The sequence below is a fragment of the Neopsephotus bourkii genome, unplaced genomic scaffold (genome assembly GCF_033783945.1).
Source record: "Neopsephotus bourkii isolate Nb327-2 ecotype Australia unplaced genomic scaffold, CSIRO-AGI_Nbou_v1 NB_1749, whole genome shotgun sequence".
Taxonomy (NCBI): Eukaryota; Metazoa; Chordata; class Aves; order Psittaciformes; family Psittacidae; genus Neopsephotus; species Neopsephotus bourkii.
Window position 1 is genome coordinate 38,347 of NW_026902223.1, and position 25,153 is coordinate 63,499.

Here is a 25,153-nt window from a genome sequence, read left to right on the forward strand (position 1 = left end):
CATGTACAGATTTTTTTCTTAAAAGAAAGTCCCCAAACAGCAAGTGCTTCTTTGCACTCACTGCTAACAATTTGTATTTTATCTAATGTCAGCCCCTGACTCATATACAACATTTTCCAGCAGGACTGAAAAGTCTTTTGCTATATTTAAGAATTTTAAATGCTAAAATCTAGATCATCTTCATTGGATTCAGTTTCCCACTGAAAGGCCTTATATTGCTGAAGCAGTAGTAGATGAAGAGTCAGAAGAGCAAGAGCTACTACTCTCATTTCTTACTGTTCGAAGCATTCATCTAGGGATAGTGAGAAAAGTTGGCAGCTGGAATGTTGCAGATGATGCGGCAGGTACTGAGATCAGTCAAGGAACAAACATATAACTGGAGGTAAGTAGCTTTTTACTCTGTCTGCCTTTAACTTTCCGTACTTTCTTGGACAGATGCAGTACAGCTGATCTCACAGACTGTCACTTGCAAGACACTTTTAAGAGCCCTGACTTTTACAGTAAATACTCCCTTTTTCTTGCTGTAACAAAGATGGGCTCTATTGCAGCAGCATTGAGAAGGCTGGTGAAATAATATATTCCAAAGCTGTTGCTTCTTATATGCAGAGCCTCTGCTATTGTTAGAATTGTTTGCTTCTCAAATACTGGTGTGTAACCTTCCTTTAACAAGTCCAGCAGTAGCGAAGAGCTGTGCAACTTGGGTCATGCTCATTTTCCTCCAAAGCCAAATGGCCTGACTCCCTTCTTTCACACTCAAACAGTACCAAAGGCAAAGATAAAGTATTTGGGTTTTCTGTCACAAGGATGTTAACTGCATGCTAATAAATTCTGTCATTTCAGTCCACTCTTAACAGACATTCCTGTAGCAGCATATGGCTTGATCTGGCCAGTGGGATAGCAAAGAATCTGATTACACCTTGAGTTTTGCCAATTTGCATAACAAAATCATATTTATTCAAATGTTGGATTTTATGTAAATAGATCTATGATATTTCCCATGTAAATGCACAGAGAAACTTCTGAAAAAACCTTAGAGAGATTTCTTCAGAATTTCTCACGAGAGCTACTTAGAATTAGGCACAAAGAGGTGTGAGCTGTCTAGATAGCTTCTAGACAGCAAAATGTAGCTCCTGTTCAATTGAAAAGATTGTAATTTTGATTCACTTGGGTGTAGCTCAGTCTTAGCTGGGGTACCATAGGACCCAAAATACACCACCATTAATGTATTACTAAAGTGTTTCCTTAGGAGCTTTCAAGTTCTAAAGAGCATCACTTGATGATAAAGACAGCTTGCTGGCAGGTCAATACGCAAAATATTCAGGGATTTGTCATTGCAGTTCGTAACACTTAACCTGCAAAACAAAATCTGGAGTGTTTTTCAGAGGACAAGAAGAGTAATTTCTACATGGAGCATTGCAACATTAATAGTTATTATTTTAAAATTTGATGATCCTTTAAAACAATCTTCAGGATCATTTACAGGAGGAGCCCATTTCCATTTTGGAATTGGCCAAACTGTGAGTCATGGCAAAAGCAGTCCCCTTGCTCACATTAAATTCTGACTGCCTGTCAGCTCAGTGTCACCACTTTATTTTTTCTCTATGAGCTCTGTGTAGCTATTTGAGCATGTGCAGAGGAAGCCAAATTTCCAAATCTGGGTGTTACTTTTTCTAAGCTTATTTTCTCACACCCACAGTTTTTTACAACCAAAAACATATTTATTCACTGTATTTGCAACAGTTTACTAGAAAGGCATTAAAAAAATTAAATACAAATGTACACATTACACTGAAGCACGTTAACAGGAAACAAAAAGTCATCTCACTTGACAAACTGAATTGTACTCTTAATCCTAAAGACAACTGTGGTAGAGAGACAGACACACATACACAAGTCGGTACTTACTGTTGTAACTTGTAAGAGTTTGCATTCTCCTGAAAGCCTTATGTTTTCATTAGGGACTGTAGTGATAGGACATGGGGTAATGGGTGCAAACTTAAACAGGGGAAGTTTAGATTGAATATGTGGAAGAAGTCCTTTACTATAAGGGTGGTGAGGCACTGGAATGGGTTGCCCAAGGAAGCTGTGAATGTTCCATCCCTGATGGTGTTCAAGGCAAGGTTGGACAGAGCCTTGGGTGGCATGGTTTAGTGTGAGGTGTCCCTGCCCATGGCAGTGGGGTTGGAACTAGATGATCTTAACCCTAACTATTCTATGATTGCCGATAGAACCAGTGCTTTTCTTTGGGACATAATAGAGGTGCATACATGTATACATTTTGGAATTTGATTGTTTTGTTAGGGGAATGTTTTCATTTATTTTCAGATAATGATTTTACATTGTCTAACACGCATTTGGATGGAATTTAATATTAGCGAGCACGAGATCTGTCCAGTCCTTCATACCATACCTTCATAGCATCTCAAGTTTCAGCTTGAGGGAACTGGCTGCTTTTGCAGCTGGTAACTGCTGAAGACTTGCTGTAATGTATTAAAGGACTGGAGAAAAACAAAGTCTAGAGATTGTGATTCTAAAGAGAGCTCAATCACTTTTAGTTCTGCTGAGATCTTCCAGGTTCCAAATAGCTACAGGCTGTTTTATATGGAAATTTTTAAAAAGCACGCTTATTTTTGTATAGGAGGAAGAAGAAATTTTAAGTTTGCCTTGCTCATTGTCTAGTAAACAGGCAAACTGTCTGTTCTACTCTACTGGGTATTTTGCGTGTTTGATAGATATAGATACATATATATATGTGCACACACATATACACCTTTTTATATATTCTCTGTGTGTTACAGGCAGTTATATACATACCTGCATGTTGATGCTTCTTGTAAATGCCGAAAACAGCAAAAGATTTTGTAGCCTCTGTGAAACTGCCTAGCAAATTAAACTCACCCTTATTTCTCACAGTTGAAAGAGTCCTCTGATTTGACTCTTTCATGCAGTAAGCATCTCCTGCTCCCACAAATACTGCAATCCACTGGTAGGTCTGTGCTCTGTGCAAGAGCACTGGCAGTACTACTCAGAATAGTTCATGTTTGAGTTGATGAAGTTGCAGAGGCCAATGAGGTACTTTCTGTGAACACTAGATTTACTTCAGAAATTATTTATGGCATCTCGTTGAAATGTGTTTTGCTTGTCTCAGTAACTTCCTCTTCTGCTCCAACCACATAAAATTGTGATGTAACACTTCTTGTTTTCAGCTTCACCATAAAGGTATTATGTATGGAAAATGACGCATAGTCTGAAAAGCCAGTATGTTAAGCACAGATTTTTGAGTAATATCTCAAATCTAGCCAATTTGCAGACCGTACATAAACTTAAAATTGTGCTAAAAGCTAACAGCAAAAAGTCAACCATTTAGTTCTGTGATAACAGGATAGCATTATCTAGCAAAGAAATTCAGTGACTAAAAACCACAGTAAGACAAAAATGGCTATTTGAAAATCTAAATTCACTTTTGGGGGAGGTTTCTACTTCTTGCTTTTTGAAACAGAACAGGGCCTTCACATTATCATTGGAAGCAGCCTCCAGGGATATAAACTGATCTGTGGATTCAGTTTTCCTCTTGCCCTTTTGTATGGTGGCCTTCTGGAGCTAGCAGTGTTGTGTTCCAAGTACTGAATTAGTCTTTCGCAAACTGGAGATAAGTTCAGTAACTAAGTTCTTATAACTATGACATGGCAGAGTAGTTCCTGCCACTAAATTAATAAAGGGGTTTGAAGTAATGTATTATATGTATTGTATATAAAAATAAACAGTTTATTAAGTGCGGCATCCATTTCTTTTTAAAATCACACAAAAACCACCAACACATCATAATCCTAACTTTTGAATTTCTGTGCAATGTTGTCCTAACAATGCAAAACCACTTTAAAGCAACTGCCAGAATGGAAGCTGGAATCTGAGATAGTTCCATTAGGGAAAGCTTTGTGGTTTTGGCAATTTGTTGAATTTACTGTATATTTCTGTTAAAATGGTAAACGATGAAACAACTAATAATGTTCATTTTAAAAGGGATACAGGCTTTTAAGGGATTAAGGGCTTCTGGTTTTCAGTTACTAAGTTGAACAATTTTGACACCTGAAAGCCAATATTCCTTTGCTACCAATGAGAAGACTGACTGTTACAGTTAGTCTGTTTCAAAGATTATTACTGCAGTCACAAAGCCTAGAGAGCTTTTCATAAACATATCTGAAAGGTGTGTTGCAGTAGCATGGTTTTATAGAAAAGATTAAATTTTTTGAAAAGGGGGAGAGCATGTAGAATGCCTTCCTTTTACCTTCCTTTAGAATTCAGTGTTGTCACAATGAATCTTTCCTTTCTGCTTTCCTTCAAATATGCTGTCACGACCTTGTCTGAGGTGTTTCTTTTTCCCACATACCAGCGTCAGAGATTGAAAGACTGACCAGAAACTCCCATTCTGTTTGTGCAATGAGTAGCAGAGCTGACCCTGTTCTTGATTGGTCTTTATGCCATGTCATATGATCAGCAGTTCTATGAAGTTTCCTTGACCAGCAAGAATAGCCCCTTCAACTTCCATAGATTAAGCAAAAGGACAGGGAAGTGGGGTAAGTGGGCTAGGGTCGACTACCAAAAAAACACTGCCACCATGTTAAAGATTTTCTATGTTGCTAGCATTGCACTTTAAAGATGGCTAAAGTTTCTAAACAGTCTAGTCCCTTCCTCAGGTCTACCCACTGTTAATTTATAGGTCATCTGGAAACTTGAACTGTTCCTTTTATATGCAAAATGGACACTCTGGGAAGATTCTACTAAACCCAGTACCTGTCTTCTCCATGTTACATGTAATACTTTCAATGCTGCAGGGAAACTGTACTGAAAACAGTGTATATAAATGTAGGCTAACTGTTTACTTTCTGTCTGCCAGGATCAATTTGCTCATTCTATTTTCTTTCAGTACTACTTCAGAATACCACTTTTGTGATCTGCTGAGGACAGTATCTATAATGTGCCTCTCCACATACAGTATTTCTAGATGATAATTACAAAGATCATAGGTATAGACAGAACTCAGAAATACATTTACATCAAGTAATAGATATTACCAAATTAAATTAGGGCTGAGCCAATCAATCTAAAAATCTGAAAATGTAACATATTAAAAAACCTAATGAAGACCTTTTAAGTTCCTGAGATTTTTCTTTGTCTCAAACTCTTTCCCCTTCACAAAGAACACAGGAAGGGAAATTACATTTAACTGCACAACACAGCAAATTCACTAATATTGTCTGAAAATGTACATGTAATTCCACTTTTCTTAAAAGATATTCTTTCTATATCTCTACCAACTGAGCAGTTTCTGGTGATGCATAGCAAGACTATACCTGTGTTTATAAAAGCTTTTTAATTTGCATTAAAAGTATAACCACAGTGTTCCACCTTTTACTGATCAAGCCAATCTTCCAATAAAAGGTTATCTAGCTAATCAGCTTCCAGAGCCCTGAGGAGCTGAACAGTTTCCAGTTAATAAAGCAGGTGGCCCAGCCCTAAACTAGTTCTATTTCTAAAATAAATAGTGTTGAAAATCTTTTGTTTCTAGAAGCTTTGTTGGTTTCCTGTCATGTTTACACACACGTTTCTGGGTTAGTTACAACTTCACCATTTTTTTCAGGCTCATCTTTCAGAAACTGTTCCACTTCAATAGAGTCCACCTTGTTGGCATCTTCAGGAGTTTTGTCTTCAGATTTGTTTAATTCCTCTCTTTCTGCTGCTGCTTCCTTTGTGTGTGGTTCTTCTGATTTTTTCTTAATGCAGAAGAAATTTCCCAAGGCCAATACAAGTGCTGAGGTGGTAACTTCAATTCCAGCAATAATAAAAACAAACATGTACCTCCCTGTTGCATCCAGGAGTTTTCCTGAAAAAAATAAAAACAACATTCCAGGTAATTAACAGAAGTGATTATCCTGCAACAAATATTTTTATGCTTTTTTAAACATTTAAATGACTGTCTAGAAGTACCATGATGTCTTTGGTTAAGCAATAGCAGTCATCTAAACTTGCTATCTAAGCAAATTTTTTGAAGTAGCATTTTAACAAGTTTATAACGAAATGTTTCTCAATTATCAGTTTAACATTCACTGATATTGTTACATCCCAAAATACAATCCCCTGCACACACAGTCATGCAGTTCAACTGGAATAAAACAAGCCTGGCCTTCATATGCAAGAAATGAGAAATGCCATGTATTCCAGATCAGAACTTGTGCTTCCATGGCTGCAGTCCATATCAGCAGCTTCCTCTTGCTTCCAGTCTCATTTCCCTTCATACGCAGGCAGTGTACTGTCTGCTTAAAATATAAATCTTATTTAATAGTCAGTGTGGAGTAAATTACTGGTTCTGATGCTTTACGCATGTTTAACTTTCATAGGACTTATGAAAGTGGATATGAAAGAACAGGAGGGAAGATACAAAGGATGTGCATCTCCAAACCTGAACATCAGAGAACGTAATGTGTAGTACTGTTCTCTTCCATTAGGTGTTTTGTCACAATAAAGACACCCAATACTTTTTAGTGTCTGGCATAAACAGTAAACATTTTGACAGTGAACTGGTGGGGTTTGGGTGGGGTTGGTTTTTTGGTTTGTTTTTTTTTTTTTTTCAGTTCAGGGTGTGTAAAATTATGTTCTTTGATTAGTAATTAATTTGCAGTTTTGAGCTTAAATTAATGAATTTGAGTCTCTTGAAATGTTCCCTTATTCTTGGGGTGTGGGACATGAAACGGAAGCAGTCTACCTTCCTTAAAACAGTCCCATTTTATAGTTTTCCATGTAAGGGTTGTGTTTTTTGCTGGGGTTTTGGGGTTGTTTTTTTTTTGGGGGGGGGAAGGGGGGATTCCCCTCCTTACATTTTCTTTCTTCCTTCAAATCAACCATGGATATAGAAAATTTATCTTAGTGCTTTCCAAAGATAATTGACAGGTTTCTTATTCTGAATCCCAACTCCAAAGAGATCTGAACTTACAAAAGTTAATCAGTGTGTGTGTAAAACTCATACAATATTAGCCATCTACTAGTAAGAGGTTCAGTGTAGACTTTCAGTGGAGAATTAGCAGCATCTCCAGATGGTAATTCAACCAATCCTGAAACAGAAGGAAAAGATTTCATCCCAGCCTGTCTTGGACTGAAATAGGTTGTAACTGTGGAAAGTCATTGAAGCATATGCAACACTAGCACAATATGCATTTGAGCGACTCATGTTGTCTTTTTCTCTGCTCCCTTATAATGCAATTTATGTAAATGGATACAATGCAAATTATTTTGAATTCTGAACTCAACGGAATACTTACCTGCTGATGGTGGACCAATTAGAACAGCCATAGCTTCTGCCAGGAGCACTAAGCCAATAGCACTGGAAAACTTCTGGGTACCCACAATAGCCATGAGAACTTCAAACTGAAGAGCACCTACCATTCCATAAGAAATGCCAAAGAAAATACAGAACACCACCAGGCCACCATAATCAACAGACATAGAACCCATGAGATCTGTAAAGCCATTGAAAATCATAGCAAAACTGAAGAGGTAGACACAGCGTGGTCTAACCCATTTAAGACCAGCTACCATTCCACAAATAGGCCGAGCAAAGATATCAATGAATCCCAGAATAGTTAGAAGAAAAGCTGCTTTGGTGTCTTGATATCCTAAATCCTTGGCGTAACTCACAACGAAGACCGGGGGAACAAAGAGGCCAAGCACCATGACAGAGGCTGCTAGTGTGTAGATTACAAAACCACCATCTTTAAAAACACTGAAATCCAGAAGTTTTTTCTTTGCTTTCTTCTCAGCTGGGTCTTTGGTAGCTTCAGGCTTTTTTGGTGGCTCCAAAGGTCTCATTAATGCGCCACATACACAGCAGTTGAGCAGCATCCCACCCAGTATAAGGAATCCTCCTCTCCAACCATATTCATGTTGTAGTATCTGCCCCAATGGTGAGAGAGCACAAAGAAACACTGGACTCCCCGCAGCAGATAGCCCATTGGCTAAGGGACGGCGTTTGTCAAAGTAACGGTTTAACATGATGAGTGAAGGCTGAAAGTTTAGTGCCAGTCCCAAACCTGTAACAGAGGGTACGTAAAAAAAATAATACTGGCCCACAATATCAGTATTTAACAAATTGTAATTGCAGTTTTTCTGATTCCTGACTTAAAGGTTTTATTTCAAATGGACAAAAGGATTCTAAGAGAATATTTTCAAATGCATTTTACTTCCTGATATTCTTGTACTCAACAACACTTCTGTATCTTCTACACTTCACTGATTACAGCACAGGATATTAAACATACCAGAAAAATAATATTGATTTAAAAATAATGACAGATTTATTCCACATTTATCTGCCATCTTTAGAAAAGCTGATTTGGATGATACTGATGATTTAGATAGCTGTCACACAAAATCTCAGCCTGAAGCCAGGACATCAGTTAACTCATTTTCAACCATGCACACTACTTACCAGTAATCACACCTGCGGTTAGATAGATCTGAACAATGCTTGTGCAGAAGGAGGCAATCACCATTCCCATCGAGGCAAAAAGGCCACCCACCAGCATGACAGGGCGACAGCCAAAGCGGTTGACACATACACTACAGAGTGGACCTAGGCAAGAAAAGCAAGTCACAGTTGCAACGATAAATCAATTTTTGCAATTGATTTTATCTCAGTTTGCATTTCTTCCTTGGTGGACTTAACAGTGTTAGGTTTACGGTTGGAGTCAATGATCTTAAAGGTCTTTTCCAACCTTAATGATTCTGTGGTTCTTCGGATAATTTGTCCCTACTGTCGGCCAGTCTGGAAGAGTGTTCTTTCCTCTGTAGTCAAATACTTAGTCTTTTTTTGTCTTCAGAGTGCCATGCAATTTATGTGATAAATAGGAATTCTTTTGAATGCCTTACTTGCACACAAATAATGATATGCAGTCATCATTCATGCTGTAAATGGCTGTATGATTTACAAACATAACTGTATGATGCAATATGGTTTCAAAAAGAGAAAACGACCTACCTGTTCCATAAAGCATGGCCAACAGAATAGAGGAAATCCATGCGGTGTCACTATATCCGATGCCAAATTCCCGGATAAGTTCTTTGAAGAAGACACTAACTGCCTTAGGAAAGGCATAGGAGAATCCTGTGATGATAAAACAGCCAAAAAGGACAGCCCAGCCCCAGCCTCCATCAGGGGCTTTAACACCAGATGGACCATCGTCAGCTACCACAGCTCCCATGACGAAGCTCAAGGGTGTTCCCTGAAAAACAGCAACTATGGTATATAGACATTGGGACAATTATCTAACCAAAATCATCTAGACAAAATAGGCATAAATTGCACTACAGTTAAAGTTAGAAATAAGATACAGGACTATTTGAAATATAAATCTTGAAGATGCAGTGAAATTTAAACTTCTCCTTGCTTGGGTTTAGTCCTTAAAAAGCTTGTGTAAAATACATAACAATGAGATACATGCAGCTGAGTTGTAAATGAGTGTTGCCTCAGAGATCTCTGTGTCAAAACTGGACTTCCACCAAATCAGTACTTCATAGGAAAAAAGCCATTATAGCAGTTCAGGGTTGTATTTTACTTTCACAAACATGTAATAACTTCTGCATTAAAGCCTGCAGGATTTTTTGCTATAAGAGCCTTCTATATCAAGCTCTTGAAATATTCACTTGGGAGACCGGGAAGCAGAATCTTAGTGCATCGCAAGTATTCTGTGCAACAGTGGACAAATCACCCAGGTGTTTTGTTCCCTACTGAAGACAGAAATACAGTCCTGATGCACTGAAATCTTGAAAAGATAGATCTCTTTGAACTTCTGATAAACTAATAGTTTTCATACATCATGTAAGCATTTAAGCTGAACTACAATGAAAATCTGCACAGGCAGTTTTTTGTGGATGATGAGAGCTAGTAACTGCAGCAGTGCTCAGTATCACTGTCTGCCCGAAGCAAATACTTTCCACTGTGTTGGTTATTACATTATCAGTAACTTCTTTTTTTTTTTTTACATTTTATTTGATGAATCTTTCACATATTTTGTGTGCAGCCACAAGTGCCTTTGCATCTAAAAAAACCCCCGTCTTTTCTCATGAGAATGTTATGTAGGCAGTGATGCTTCGAAGCTTTAAAACAGATGGGGGAAGACACTGAAAGGCAGATAAAGTGAACCTGCGTGTGAGGAGTGGAGGGAGGTATTGCATCAGAGCAATTAGGTTTTTATTGGGTCTGCGTATTACAGAAGTCTAAAATGTTAAAGGGAGCTTCAGACAAGTTGTACATTAAATCTTACATGTACAAAACATGACTATTTCTTTAAAATGCAATTCATTACTTTTATTGGGTCAAGGTTTCTTAGAGTAGCGCCTAAGAGGAGTGCACGTACAGTTGCACATCAGAGACGTTCGTCACTAAAGAATGCTTCAACTTTGAGAAGTCTGCATAGTGTTGTGCATTGGGAATTATACAGTTCATAAAGCTCCATTTCAGAACCAGACTACATATAGCACAACAGCCTAGTTAATGCAGCCTTGTCTAGACAACTGAGCACCGAATGCGTGGTTGTCAGTAGGACTGTATGGGTGTACTTACTAAGGCATTTACACCAGCATCCCCACTTCTTGGAAGAAACTTTATATACATGATGTATAAAGAAACCTGGCCATAACTATAGCTGTTCTATTGCCCTGGGCTGTATCAGAAGGACAGTAAGCATCTTCCTGATGTTAACATGGAACCTTCTATGCTCCAGTTTACACCCATTGCCCCTTGTCCTATCACTGGATATCTTACTACTGGCTTCACCTCCTCTTTTCTGGAAATCAGGTATAAACAGGAAAAAAATCGGCACTAGAACCTAAAATGGTTAAACAAGGAGCAAATCAGAACACCCCAATACAACTAGAGGTCTAGGTGCCTGCTACTACAGATGGCTGATTTGCTGACTGCTGTGAGAGTTTGTAAAAACGCACAGCTTGTTCGGCAATTTCTGCACCAGGCTTTGGGTTGCTAAATGAAAGTCTTAAGGTGCATCTCTGCCAATCATCCTAACACTGGGATCTGTCCACCCTTCAGAACTGTTTTTCACAGTGACTTCTGTATCATACAAGATACAAAGCATGCTTCAAAAAAAATTTTTTTTTAAATATACAGACAGCACAGAGTGCATGCACAAAAGTAGGTGTAATCCTTCATGATGCTGGTAGCTCTGTAATAGTAATGATAACGGAAAATGGGGATTCAAACATCTCAGCACAAGTGTAGAAGATCAGGAATAAGATGTAAAACTGAAGGAGTCTGGGAGACGGGAGCAACCATCCCACTACTTCCAAATTTTAAGACGGAACATTTCATTTGGAGTGAATTTTTAAAATGGTGGGGGAAGAGTTGTGTAATTTTTAGTCTTTTGTATTAACCGTCTTGGTAGCAACACAAAGTAATGTTACGTGAGCGTTCTGTTAAAAAACAGCAGTTTCTGCAGACTGCTCACACAGTGCTGGATAGCAATATCCAGCCCTAGAAGAAATGGCTCGTGGCATCCACCTCTGTGATTCTTCCTGTACACAGGCAGGGGCGCTCTCCTTTACTGAACTTACAGCTGAGATGTTCTAAGGGCGGGCTCTGCAGACCCGCAGTGCTGAGCCCTGACAGTGAAGTGCGTCCAAGCTGTTCTAAGCGGCAGGCGGCTTTTGAGAGGAGCCGTCCTAGACAACTGCTTGGCCGCATTCCTGCTCCTTACAGAAGCGACCGCTCCATGGGGGAGGGAGGGAACAAAGCGCGGCCCGGGCCCAGCATCGGGTACCCTCGCGCCGACGGGCAAGGGCCTGAGGCCCTCGTGACCCCGCCGCTGGGACGTGCGGCGGCGCGAGCCACTCCGTCAGGACGCGCGCGCTGGCGGCCGCCGCACTGAGACGTGCAGGACGTGACTGGGCGCTAGAGCGGGCAGGGAGGAGGGCGGGGCGGGCCAACCTGCGCGGGGCGCCGCTGGCCCCAACCGGCCGGTGGGACCTACCAGCCCCGCGCGCCCCAAGGGGACCGATCTCGGAAACGGCCTGATGGGAGACGGCTGTGAGGAAAGGTCCGTTTACGGACGTTGACATCATGTCAGCGCGTTCAGCTAAACGTTTCCACAAACCAACGTACCCCACTTTCACACCCCATCATTTTTAGGATTGGTCTACATGTGCCCGCACACACCCCCGTCTTGTTCATCTGGTTTAGTCCATCCGTGGTTCATGTTAACACACCAAATTAAAACACCGTTAACCAGAACTGAAGGAACCCTGCCTCTGAGCGTCTTGAGACGCACTTCACCCCGTTCCCTTCATCCTGTCGTAGTGTGCTTTTCCAGGCTACACTCTGCTTCTGTTAGAACTAAAGGAAATAGTGGGGAGGTTCCCATGTGAAACCTGCAAACCAGGGTTAGCGCTGGGAGAGGTGGGCTCGTGGTTGATTTGAGCTGACATTTTCACTTGTAATTTCACTTCAGCACTGGGATACTGCCGAAGTGTATGATACTGTGACAGAAGGCTGCTACAGAACTGTTGCAACTGTTTCGTTTCCTGCTTTTGCTTTCTCAGCTCTTTTTAGAGGCAAAGGGTTACATGTAACTGGCTGCAGCTGAGTTTCAGTATCTCCACAACAGGCATGATAGAATTGTATTTATTGCAGAGTCCTCCTATTATAAGTGCATTCTTTCTTTGGTAATGTGTAAAACAAAGGGATTAAACGTAGTTAGATCTGTGCAGCTTCATGCTCCTGAGACTATCTTCCTGTTGCCATGGAAACTTAATACAGGATCTGTTAGGAGGAAATACTAGGTGATTGTAGGCAGCGCTGCGGGTGCTGTGTTTGCTGTGATGGCACAGCATATATAAAAGGAGAGCATTAGTGTTATGAAAAAGGCCAGCTAGAAATGACAAGAACCTATCATCAGTGTTTAGCAAATACCCTTATTGCCTATGTGGCAGTACTTTATGGTCAGCAGCATGGGTAGGGGGCCATTTGTGAGTATGTAGGCTAACCTATGTAGCTTAAGAACTTCCCCTGAATTAATTTAAATATGTCAGCAATATACCCAACTTTGGATTCCTGAAATAGAACTAAACAACTGTTATCAAAAATAAAACATGAAATTCCATGCAGGAAACCTACTTTAGACTGGAATTCAGTCTGGAACCGCACTAGGTTGAGAACTGTACAATTACCAAATGAGGAAGATGGTCTAAGCTGAGCAATACAGCGATCCTGCTTCAGTTTTTTATCTGTGGAATTAAGAGAATAGTGATTCTCTCTTCACAGCATGTTGGGAGTGTGGATACGCTGAAAAGTGTAGACTGTTCAATATTGCGTTAATAGAGTCATAAGCCTATATTTGCCAAGGGATATTAAAATCCAAGCAGACTAAATAAAAGATGTAAGATGTATACTTGTATAGGTGTCATACTTGGTTCTGAGTGAATAAATATGACACTAACCAGCTCTACTGAAATTTTGCAGGAAGTAACCCCTGCAAAAATGTTGATGGGCCACTGGTATGACACAGTGGTGCATTTCTTGTGGCTTAGCTAAATATCAGCCAGATTAAATATATGCTCATTTCCAAGGGCTGCTGCAAGCTCCCGTTCCCTACAAAATCATTACCATATTTACTGATGCCTGCCCTGACCTCCTGTCCTCACAGAATCATTAGGGTTTAAAACTACTTTGGAGATCACTTGCCTACAGGTGAGTTTGGAATGTCTCCAGAGAGGGAGACTCCACAACCCCCCCAGGCTGCCTGTTCCAGTGCTGACACACACAACGTCAAGTTCTCCTTCATGTTGAGGTGGAAGTTCTTGCGTTTTAGCTTATTAAAGAAAAGTAGTGTTGCTCCTCATCCTGTTGCTGGGCATCATCCTCCTGGCACCCATCTTTGAGATACTTATATGTAAAAGCTCTGCAGTGACTTTCCCATTTTGGCTTCCTTTGTTTTCCTGTTCCACTCCTTTTTTAAGGGTTTGCCAGCTTTCATCATTCCCCCATCTCTCCCTCAAAACCTCTAGGATATACTATATAATAATTCTGTGCTGTCTGTAGCTGAAGGTGATGTTCCATACCAACACTTTACTATTAATCCCCAGTCCCCACTTAGCCTCAAACCATTTTAGCGTGCACTGCTACAGCACAGTAAGTAATGTACATCACAGGCTACTATCAGACTGCAATGACACAGTAAATGCACACTGCAATTTATGTGTAGCAAATAATACTAACCACTATAGATTCTATTATCTGGATAAAGTGCTCTACAGGGGAAGTTGAGCTTGTTTATTTATTTGTTTTTGTAATAAAAATGTTAGAACCCTGTTCTTTACATTATCTGGCAAAATCAGATTATATAGTTATTTTTTTTTCTGTAATGAGCAGTACCCCTAACTTACACTGGGCCATAAGCAAAAGAATAAGGCACAGATCCGCACACTAGCCTGATGTTTAAAGGTGAAGTATTAATTTGGCTTTTTTAACAAAAAGAAACAGATCTTTTGAGATAAACACCTACATAAGTATTAAATTTAGTTACAAATACAACACTAACTAACAGTTCAACCTTCTCAGGTCCCAGCTCTGAGACAAATATACTAGTTTTATAACAACAGCATTGTCAAATTCCCTAGTTACTGTCTCTATATCAAATGCCCAGTTTCTGAAGAAGTGGACTTATATTTCTAAAGCCTATGAGTTTTTTTACACTACATCCACTACCATAAGTGCATTAATGTCAGCATCACAGTGGCACATGAAGACCAGACAGTATCTGTCTTTCCTGTATGCACAGAAGAAGTGAAAAACATGCCTTCAAGTTGCACTTTAATTATCTGGCTGCTTTCCATATACTTTCAAAAACAGAAGCTGTAGATTCCCAGCTTTAGTTTGATACTTGCAATTTATTTTTCTTATATCATGAAAATTAACTTCAGCCTTATAGCTATGGTGGCCTTGCAATGTGCCAGAGCTTTAGAAAAATAGAAAATTTTGTCAATTTTTTTTATAGCAGTAGTGTCCTTATTTTATCTAGTATAAAGCCAAAAAGTGACAGCCATATAGTAATTAAGGGTACAGTCCTGTCACCGGCTGGACCTATGTGCTTATTTTTGCAGAATACCATGGACTTACCCTAACACAAAGTGCTGGTGTGCACGTGCACTGTGTTTCAAGCTAGGTTTGTATATGTAGCTGAATATAGCATGAAAAGGTCATCTGGCAAAGCGGTGTCATTTTACACAATGACTTTAGATAGTGCATATCGTAACATGATGCCATACAGTAAGATATGTGAATTCCCACTTCAGTGACAATTTAGAAAGTCACCCTAATATTTTTATAATTTACCTTGAGTTAGTCTTCCGACTGAGTCACAACAGGTATGCTGTGCTAATAGAGTCTGTCTCACATTTTTAAACTGCCAACTGCCACGTCTTAGCAAATTACTGCTCACTCCGAAATAAAAATTGCAAAACTGTATATGACTTCACTCTGTGACATCTTTAAACGGATTTTCAACTGCTTTACCCAGATGATGAAGCGTGTGTGCGTTTCCACAACCGATGCTAACTCTCTGAGCCGGTGAGGAAGTTGCATTGCCACAGCTCAACCTCACCTCTGTGAGCTTTTTCTTTCTCCACAGAACTGCTTAGAATAAGGATGTGAGAACGAGCAGTAGCACACAAGGGCTCTCTCCCGGCGGATGGAGGGGGGCTGCGGCGGCCGCCGCGTGGGAGAGGAGCGGGATCGGGAGAACAATGGTGACGGTCGCGGCGCCGCGAGCGGCCACGGCGGCCCGCGCGGCGCTCCGGGTCGGGCACGTAGCGCTCGGGTGGCCGCCGCCGGTGCTCACGGAGCCTGGAGGCGGCCGCGCGATTCCGCATGCGAGCGCCTCACCGTTCTCAGGGCGCTCGCAGAACCGAGTAACGGAGTTCACGCCCTGGACTCCCCGATGTCCTTATGAGGGGACAATCTCTCAGACTGCGCTCCACTCCCTTTAGCGGGTCTGAATTGTCCCCGCTGTGACAAAGGGAAGTCCAGAATTTAATCCCCTGTGGCTGAAAGGAAGCGGAGCAGCAGCGAAGGGATCGTAGGGACGGCGCTGAGCGCAGAGAACCTCATCGCCCGACGCCGGTCCGAAGCTGCCGATGGCGGGAACAAAGCCCGAGATCGCGGGTGCTTCACGAGCCATCGGTGTAGCACTACGTGCACTGAGGCCGCGGCACCGCGCGCCTGGGCGTGACCCGGCCGCTTGAGGAGGAAGCGGGAGGCAGCGCTCTCCCGCAGCAGCCGAAGCGGGGCTCGGTCGCTCAGAGCCCGGCAGCGCTGCCCGGCCGATGGCGGCGAGGACGCCAGGCGCCCCGCATCGCAGCGCGGGTTTACCGAAAAAGAAAAACACCCCGGACCCCTCTGCGCGGGGAGGACCCAGAACGAGGGCGCCCCCCGGCACCCGTGAGGTGGCGCGAACGGGTTAACGACAGTCCCCGCCGTCTCCACCGACTCTCCGGTGCCCTGCGCAGCCTCTGGCCGAGAGACGAAGCCGCGCCGCGCTCTCCTAAAGCTTCAGCCGCGCTCGAGCGCATCCGCCGGCCTGGGCAGCCCCACGCAGAGATGCGTACCCGACCTGCCCGGAGCTCCGGAGTCGGGTCACCCAGCTCCTGACCTCCCCACGCTCCCCGTGGCGCTCCCTCCCGTGCGTCAGCCAAGCACCCCACAGCATCACTCACAACGGCTCCCCCTCAATACCTGAGTCACGTCCCACGCCTCAGCATGAAGATGCCGGTGCTCGTGCCGGAGCTCTGCCCGCCTTCCCCGTGCGCCCGCTCAGCTCAGCTCAGCCCCGCTCAGCCCAGCCCCGCCCCGTCCCGTCCCGTCCCGCCAGCTGCGGAGCACCCTCGGACTGAGCGGGTGTGTCTCGGTCTGATCATGTGACTCACTTCCACTGTTACAGGTTTGCCTGCGCACAGGCACATCAGCCGCGGGCGGGCCTGGCCGAAGCGGAGTCTCCGCGGGCGCCTTAGGCCCCGGCCCCGGCCCCGGCCCCGGCCCCGGCCCCGGCCCCGGCCCCGGCCCCGGCCCCGGCCCCGGCCGAAGCGGAGTCCCGCGGGCGCCTTGGGTCCCCGGCCCCGGCAGAGCGCCTGCAGGTATGAGGCGGCTGCGGCGCGGGTGGTGCTGTCCTGACATCTCTGTTCCAGGGAGCGACCGCGGTTTCTTTGTTGTCTCCTCGGATAAGAACGGCTTTTTCGAACTTCCTTGTGAGGTTTTTTGGTTGGTTGGTTGGTTTTGGTTTGGGGGCTGGGGGGTGGGTGTTCGTTCGTTTTGGAAGTTTTTCATTCTTCTTGGTCATTTTGATCGTGATATTGTACATTCTGCAGGCAACATACAGGCCCCCCTCCTCATCTTTTACCAAGGAAGCACCACCTGCAAATATGCCTGCTTGAGTTACCTCATTTTGCATCCAGACGGGGTAAGCTTTCTGCAATGGCTCTCCTGCTAGTCACGCAAATGTTGAATCGTAAAACTGAATGTGTGTTGATATTGCTGTTATTTGGCATCGATATAGGTTGTGATGAGCTTCTAAAGTGCACTGCAGAAAGCAGGGCTCCTTAAGCTACTCAGCACTTAAGAAATTCGGGAGTAGGTGCTCCACTCCTTTGTGTGCTTACAGAACACAAGTCAGTGTATAGTGTCATCCACTTCTACTCGGTGCTGTTAAAACCACACCTTTAATACTGCGTTTAGTTTTGTGTCCCTTGCTATAAGACGTTGTGCTGGAGCATTTTCAAAGAGCCTGGAGCACAAGTCTTGTCAGGAGCAGCTGAGAGAACTGGGGTTGTTCAGCTTGGAGAAAAGAAGATTCAGAGAGCACCTCGCTTCCTCGCAACTACTAAAAGAGGGTATAGTGAGGTGGGGTCGGTCTCTTCTCCCAAGAAGCAAGCAACAGGACAAGAGGAAACGGCCTCAAGTACACTGGGGGTGCGGGGGGGAGGTCGGTTGGGTATTAAAACAAATTTCTTCCCTGAAAGTGTTATCAAGCACTGGAACAGGCTGCCCAGGGAAGTGGTTGAGTCACCATCCCTGGAAGTATTTAAAAGATTTGTAGGTGTGGCACTTGGGGATGGTTGATGGTGGATTTGGCTGTGTTAGATTTATGGTTGGACAAGGTCTTTTCCAACCTAAATGATTCTGTGATTCCTATCACTTGTGTGAAGACACACAGGGGTGTGTTTGCCTTGGCTTCTGATTCAGTTTTGCTGTAGTACCCATTTGTACCTGCTTAGGGATTCATTGCAATAATATGCAAAGATGAGCAAGGCTAGGTCCTTTGTTTTGGGTCAATAGCATACAGCCAGTGAGACATACATTGCTAATCTTAAAGAGTAAAATGAGGTTTTGACTGTTTAGCATTACCTGGATTTAGGCCATTCACTTACTGGCTAAATGAAGATAAGTGCAGAAGAGCAAAAACCATGGATTCTTGTGGAGCTTCTGAAGCAAGCATTGCAGTGGCTGAGGCCCAGCAAAATTGCTGGAGTCTAGTGGCTGAAGAAGACATTCTTATGTGCCTTTACAGGTAATCTTGTTTCTCTAGGAAAAGGAAGTAGGATCTACATTGCCCGTCCCAAAGGATTGGAAAAACTCCTACAGTTTTTGAGGGAAGCAGTTTTATTTGTCATGACCCCACCCTCTTGACTTTAATTTCTCGAGAACAGTTCCATCTTGCAGAATCTTCTGCTTTGTTATTGCACTTTACTTGAATAACGACACCATGGAAATTTAGAACCAGTGGAATTTTTAATGCAAAGCTTAGAGGTTTGTACTTTGTGAAGATGTTATCAGGAGGGACAGAGGTGTCTAGGAGTGGAGACATGTAACAGTGGAAGTGAAGTTGGCAAAATACTCAAACCATCAGTATCTCTCATAGCTACTCAAATTATATAAGAGGCTAGATAAGGAAAGAGGTTGTTTGTTAGCTACACATGTTAAAAAGGCAAAAAGAGGATTGTTGTGTTCTTCATATATCAACATTGCCCCTACTAAAGCCTGCAACTCTCTGCAGCCATGTGCTTTCTAGTTAGAGTTCAGTTGTAGAATATTCACACCGTTTAAGAGGTCAGTGTGTTTGAGGCAGAGGAGAGTCACATCAGTTCATTTGTTTTTCAGAAGTGGATGTCCATACACATAGAACAGCTGCTGAAAAATCTGGCTGGTGGTCTGTGGTCTCACTTTTGTAGTGGACAGCTTCTGTTGTTTTTGAAGAATGCATTTTTCTGAAAAAGATATGTTCATAAGAGGATGGCATGCCAGGGTAAATGATAATCCCAACATCAGCATCTAGATCACTGGATTTGATTCACTATTCAATAAGGCAGTAGTGTAAGTGAGCAGAACACAGGGTTGCTGTGCTTGCAGAAGCCTGCAGAGTTGGGATAACTTCATAAACATTTGGAACTGAGGTGAAGGCACAAACCCCCTATCTGTTAGGTAGGGTTATGTTGTACATGTTTAAGCATTAAATATGATGCAGTACACTTATGAGTAGAGGCAATATTAAAAGTGCAGCAGAGAGACTGTAACTTAAGGCATCTAACTACAAAAGGAGCTTTGAAAAATTCTTCCTTATAGTTCTAACTAAATGAAAAACAAACCACTGCATTTTAGTATGTCACTTATTACGTGTACTCTCAAAGTGTTGTTGAGCTCATGAGGAATCATTAATAGGCAAATTCTATGTCTACAGTAGACTCTGAAAGTCTCAGTTTCTTGCTAAAGGGAATTCTTATTAGGAAAGTATAATGTAGTTGGGCTATACTTAACAGATGCTGGATTCCACCAAACCTCCACTAAAGTCCTTCACTCTGTAATTTCTTACTAGTTTCCAAATAGGTAAGGATCCTGGTATGTTCTTTTTTCACATATTTAATTTGGCTTTATTATTTTTTCTTTTGCACCTTTACAGCAAGGAAAGGTGGGTACTGAGCAGAAGGGCACATTGCTGGCTCATGGTCAATTCAATATCCATTAGGACCCATAGCTTTTCAGCTGGCTGGCCCCAGGCTGTACACATGTATGGGATTATTGCTACCCAGGTGCAGGACTTTCCATTTTCCTGTTAAGCTTCATGAGATTCCTAGATTGTTTTCTTTAAAAACAGAGTGAGGTAGTGAATCCAATAACTGTTTGCCATTCACATCAGTAGAGATGGTCAGAAAATGCTGGAAATGTTTGCTTGATCAGGTTTCCAGAATGGCAGAAGTGACTGGAACATTGTTGTTACAGAGTATAAATAGGAAGAGGGTAGCTAACATGAGGACAAAGCTTGATCACTTTGGGACATAGGGCATCTGATGGTAAATGTCTTCCCTAGCACTTCCTGAACTGTAGAATTGCTTCTGAATATCATAGCAGTTTTGGGTGGTTGCTGCTTCCTGTTCCAAATTCTAGCTGTACTCTTTGCTGTTCCTGAAGTTTGTAGGTTAATCCCAAATACTACCTCAAAAGTGCCTGTAAATGCTTATTCTTACTAAGCTTTTATAGATTAATTTTTTTCTTTTTTTGAGGCTGTGTTTCCTTGTTTGCACTTGGAGTCTGTTGTATTAATTATGGGTTTTCACTGCAGCATTTTTAATAATGTTCACAGAAACACTGAATATTTCAAATGGTTTCATACATGGCTAACTGTGCAGTGCATACACCTATGCCTTTGATTCAAAATGTAAATGTAGTGGATCATGTTGCACAAAGAGTCCTTGTAAGGTCTGTATTGTAGAAAGGTCTGTAATATTTAGAGTTGAAGTTTTGGTAATTTTTAGTTTGTTTCTAAAGTATGAAAATAAGGTCTTCTTATATAGCTCTCAAGATTCAGTTGAAGAACATGAACTGTACCTACAAAAATTTATATAGTTTTCAAAAATAACCCACAGTTGTACAGGTAGGCATCGAGAGAGAGAGAGATGAAAATCAAATTCATCTAGCCTGGATAAAACTTGAACTTAAAGGTGTCATTTAGTTCCTAAATAATCACTCAAATTTCAGAGGGGACCAAAACTTCCTCTGGAGTCCTTTGCAAGCTAAAAAGTAGGGCACTTTTATTTGGAAGATGATCTTTAAATGCTAGTACTGAATTTTTTATATTTATTGTTTGTATACTGTATACCAAATACATTCCTTGGGGTTCTGTGGTAATAAGTATTCATTTGAAGGAAGGCTGCACTTGAAAGACTTTTCTGAATCGCATTTTCATTTTTATGTTTCATCAAGGTAGGCTACATCCATATTCACTAAGTCCCTGCATGATGTTTCTCAAGCCTGTTCCTCTGATTGGCCAGGTACGTATCTTTGGAATGTGCAGTGGGTTTCATGTGGCCTGTGTCTTGGGACTACTTTTCCATAGAAGCAAGGATGAATTTGGCAAGATACATAGTTTGCATAATCCTGGGTCTTGTCTTGTTAGGGAGTTGGGCCATAGTAAGTTTTACGTGGCCTTTTGAAGGGAAACTTAAGAGTGCTTTTGAGCTTAGTAGTGTATTTGTAGCTGGGATTTACCCTGCTTTTCCTCTGAAACACAGCCTTTTTAGAAGGTGAATCCATTTTCTTTCTTTTGTGGAGCTATTTGTAAGTATTGATATTTCACAGTACGTTGATGGGTCCAAAGACTTGTGTTCAGAAGTGACTCTGAAGGTGGTTCTGAAGGTGCCTGAAATTTACCTTTAGCCTAAATCTTAATGAATTCACTAGTGTTTTATAAAAACAGAAAATATCTCTTCTAAATTCTTGTTACCTTTTTACCTTTTAGCAAAAATTTTCTTTTAACTTTTGTCTATGAAACCAGGACATTTCCTGCATTTATTTTGGGAGTATACAGGTTTCTACATTGATACCAAAATCCATGTTGTGTAGACTGTAATCTTTTTGACTCACAATTAAGATAAAAGTTTACTCATTTTGGACAGTATTGAATTACTAGAAATTAATCATTTGGGCAACTGATGTGTTTAACTATGTGACTAGGGACTGGCTGAAGGTACCTTGGAGGAAATTCCAGCTAATTTGGAAAGGGGGGGTGTGTGAGGAAGGGTTGCAGAAGATAATGTGGTTGAGAGATTGGGCAACTCTGGGGTAAGACATAAGAAAAAGGAGTATGCCACCAGCATGGTATATGGATTTAGATATTTGCCTATTATGTACTGATTTTGATGAGTGCTTTTAGAGGCTCACTGCAGAGTATAAATTATACTGGGATTTGCACTATAACTTTTGTGTGCTCAAATTTGGAAAATCACTTGAAGTCAGATTTCACTGCTGTATTTTAAACCAGAGGTGATTCATACACAAATAAACTGAACCACTTTAATATTTGTAGTGTTCTGAAATTATATGTAGATACACTTCATGTAGCTAAATGAAACTTGATTTATTTTTAAAGTCAAATTATTAGTTCTTATTCTGATTTTCAGTAATAGTTACGGATAGAAGTAAACACCTGCTCTCTTTAGATAACAGGGTTAGGAAATACTCTTTTGAGGACCTGAGGAAAGACACATATATATATACACACACATATATAAAAGAACTACTGATAATATCCTGTTTTCTTTAAATGAGTGTAATTCAGGCATAATTCAGACAACATTCAGGTTTCTGAAAGGTCTTCCATCTGGCAAAGCTGTTTATATCATCCAGAAACATGATAAAGTGAGAGCGTTACAGGAATTTTGCCCCATGACTTCTTCCTGCAAAGCAAGTCATCGAGTGACTAAGGGAAAATCATGCTGTACATCTAGTTCATGTGTCACTCCTTCCTGTCTCATACAGACGGTATAGTCTGGTTTAGTTGGCAGATACATTTTTTAATAATTAAATACCTTGGTATCAGAACTTGCTTATCTGTGCTGCATGGATTCATGTTGTCGCTGGCCTGAGCTTGTTTTACAAGCTTTTAAGAGTTTTTCACGTGATGCAGTGGATTTGCAGGGAATGGGTAGTTTGTTCCGTTTGGGCCATTTCTTAACAGCTGTATCTGAAACGGGCCAGGACTCTCCTTCCTGATCTGCTTGAGGGAGAAATTGTTTTATACTGAACACGTGTAGGGAGACAAGTGAACAGGAAAACGCTATTTGAGAGTATTAAATAATTTATAGCTGTGTTTTGGGAAAAGGGGCTGGTATTGGGAGACCAGGGCCGCAAAGGAGTGTGCACATGCTCACACAACGCGGAGGTGCTGCTGTGTTACAATGGAGAGAGTGCAGAAGATAAAAGGAGTGAGAGAAGTCGAGAAGCGCTGGTTTGTTGAGCAAGAAGAGGGGTAGTGAAGGGGGCGGGGATCCCCAGCAGAGCTGCGGGGGCTGAGGGAGCCGGGGTTGAGCGGGCCTGTTCGCGGGCCGGGGCGGGGACGGCACAGCGCCAATAGGGCTTAAGCGGTGCTCGCCACGAGCCCCGCCTGGAGCGAACGGGGGCCGGGGTACGAGGGTCGCGGTTCCCGTGGAGACGGGCCCGCCTCTTGACCGCATGTTTGCCGCCGCGGCTCCCGTGAGACGCGGCCTATGGAGGTGAGCGGAAGGACGTGCAGGTTGGTGCCAGGAGGAGCCGAGCCGCGACCTGAGTCATGCGCGGGCGCCATCAGAAGGCGCAGCGGCCTGTTGTGCCGCAGCTTGTCCTTCAGAGCTCCCGATGCGGCACCCGTGCATCTTCCTCCCTTTTCTCTCTCTGGGGACCAGCTTTTTAGCTGCATCCTTCCTCCTACAGAGTGCCCTCTGTGTGCTGCCTCTAAGTTCCAGGCTTTACCTTATGCTACTGTGTGCTCCTCTCTACTGAGAACTAAGAGACTTGACCTTGACAGCCTGCCTGCCGTCTGCTCTTCTGCCTCAGAGCATCTGACCCTCTGGGCCCTCAGTGTGACTTCCCACCCTCCTCCTGGGATCTGCTGGCTGCCACTGGCAGTGTTTTCTTTCACTCCCACTTGATTACTTCTTTATGTTCCTCTCTGCCCTCCAAGTGTACAAGCCTCTAGTCTTGCAGGATACTTGATCACTAGCTTTCTGGGAGCATTGCCTTCATCCATTTGTCTGTCTCTTCCTGTCCTCCCTGAGGACACTTGCTCCAAGGACTCAATGTCAGTGTTTCTCATGATGCATTGCCCTAATTTTACAGTCCTGACCCCTGTGTAGAATATGTACCCATTTCTCAGTCCCAGGAGCAATTGTTTCTTCCTACCATACCCTGTATTTTACCTATGCAGTAACTTATGCCTCCTTCTCTTCTGACTGTCCTGCATAACGATAAGCCATCATGTACCCCACAGCATAGCTTGCCCCGTACTTTGCCAGAGGTATGTCAGTGCTCAGTATCTGACATCCCAGGTTTCTCTCTTGTTATTACTCATTATCCTATCCCCCAGCTTCTACTATATTTTATCTATTACGGTTGGGCTATGTAATAGTGTATATTCGCTGTCTATATGGCTAACTTTACTTGTAAATAACAAACCAGCTACTAGCAGTCGAGAAGGAGATACCACATAAGTGATGCAAACTTGGAATTTGATGTTTCTTGTTTGAACTATGTTGACAAGATTGGCACAACTAGTGTGTCTATGCTGATTGCTTGACATGCAGCACAGTGAAACAGGAATCACTAAGGAAGACAGTTGTAGCTAGAGATACTTAACTGATACTGGCTATGTGGCATTTTCTGTAGTTTTGAAAGGAAGCAGTCTTGGTTTATTAGCTCTGCTAGTTTGTCATGCATGTATTACTCGTCTTACTCTTGGTACAATAAGGGTATGTTACAAAGATAGCAAGGAAGAGAGAAGCAAGTACAGCTTCTTTAAACAACGTTTTAAAGCTTTAGACCTCTGACAAAGAGGGATTGTATGGAAGTCTGAAAGGTCTTGTTACTTTGAAATGTGCTTCAACATCACCTTGTTCTCCTTATTTGGTTGAAAAGTAAGTATCTCAAAACATGGCATCTAACTTCTTGTTGAAGTAGCATTTTAGTAGTAACAGTTGCAAAAGCTCCACTGAATTGCCTCTTTTTGGGTAGGCTTTAAGTAAGTGGTTGGACAGTAATGGGTATCTTTACTGTTTAGGTTGTATGAGTAAACTGTGCTTG

At 42.2% G+C, this 25,153-nt stretch overlaps 2 protein-coding genes across 2 annotated transcripts in view; one reads left to right on the forward strand and one right to left on the reverse strand.

The window, feature by feature from the left end:
• Positions 1–4,891: 4,891 nt before the first annotated feature.
• Positions 4,892–16,877, reverse strand: SLC16A3 (solute carrier family 16 member 3). Its single transcript, XM_061377373.1, has 5 exons — positions 16,790–16,877; positions 9,029–9,272; positions 8,480–8,623; positions 7,314–8,081; positions 4,892–5,881 (listed from the first exon to the last, which is right to left on the reverse strand). Exons 2-5 carry the CDS (start codon positions 9,249–9,251, stop codon positions 5,592–5,594), a joined length of 1,425 nt encoding a protein of 474 aa, XP_061233357.1. The 5' UTR covers positions 9,252–9,272; positions 16,790–16,877; the 3' UTR covers positions 4,892–5,591.
• A 6,581-nt stretch (positions 16,878–23,458) lies between these two features.
• The window catches only part of CCDC57 (coiled-coil domain containing 57), a 34,349-nt gene continuing 32,654 nt past the window's right edge, over positions 23,459–25,153 (forward strand). Inside the window, exon 1 of the mRNA XM_061377277.1 lies at positions 23,459–23,592. Within this exon, the coding sequence (XP_061233261.1) occupies positions 23,552–23,592 (41 nt within the window). The 5' untranslated portion in view covers positions 23,459–23,551. The remainder of the gene's footprint in view (positions 23,593–25,153) is intronic.

Coding starts and splice junctions, on each gene's coding strand:
- SLC16A3 (XM_061377373.1), bottom strand. CDS start 9,251: ATGGGAGCTGTGGTAGCTGACGATGGTCCATCTGGTGTTAAAGCCCCT. Junction 8,624..9,028: donor GGCCATGCTTTATGGAACAG/GTAGGTCGTTTT, acceptor TTTCTTGCCTAG/GTCCACTCTGTAGTGTATGT. Junction 5,882..7,313: donor AATTGGTCCACCATCAGCAG/GTAAGTATTCCG, acceptor TATTTTTTTCAG/GAAAACTCCTGGATGCAACA.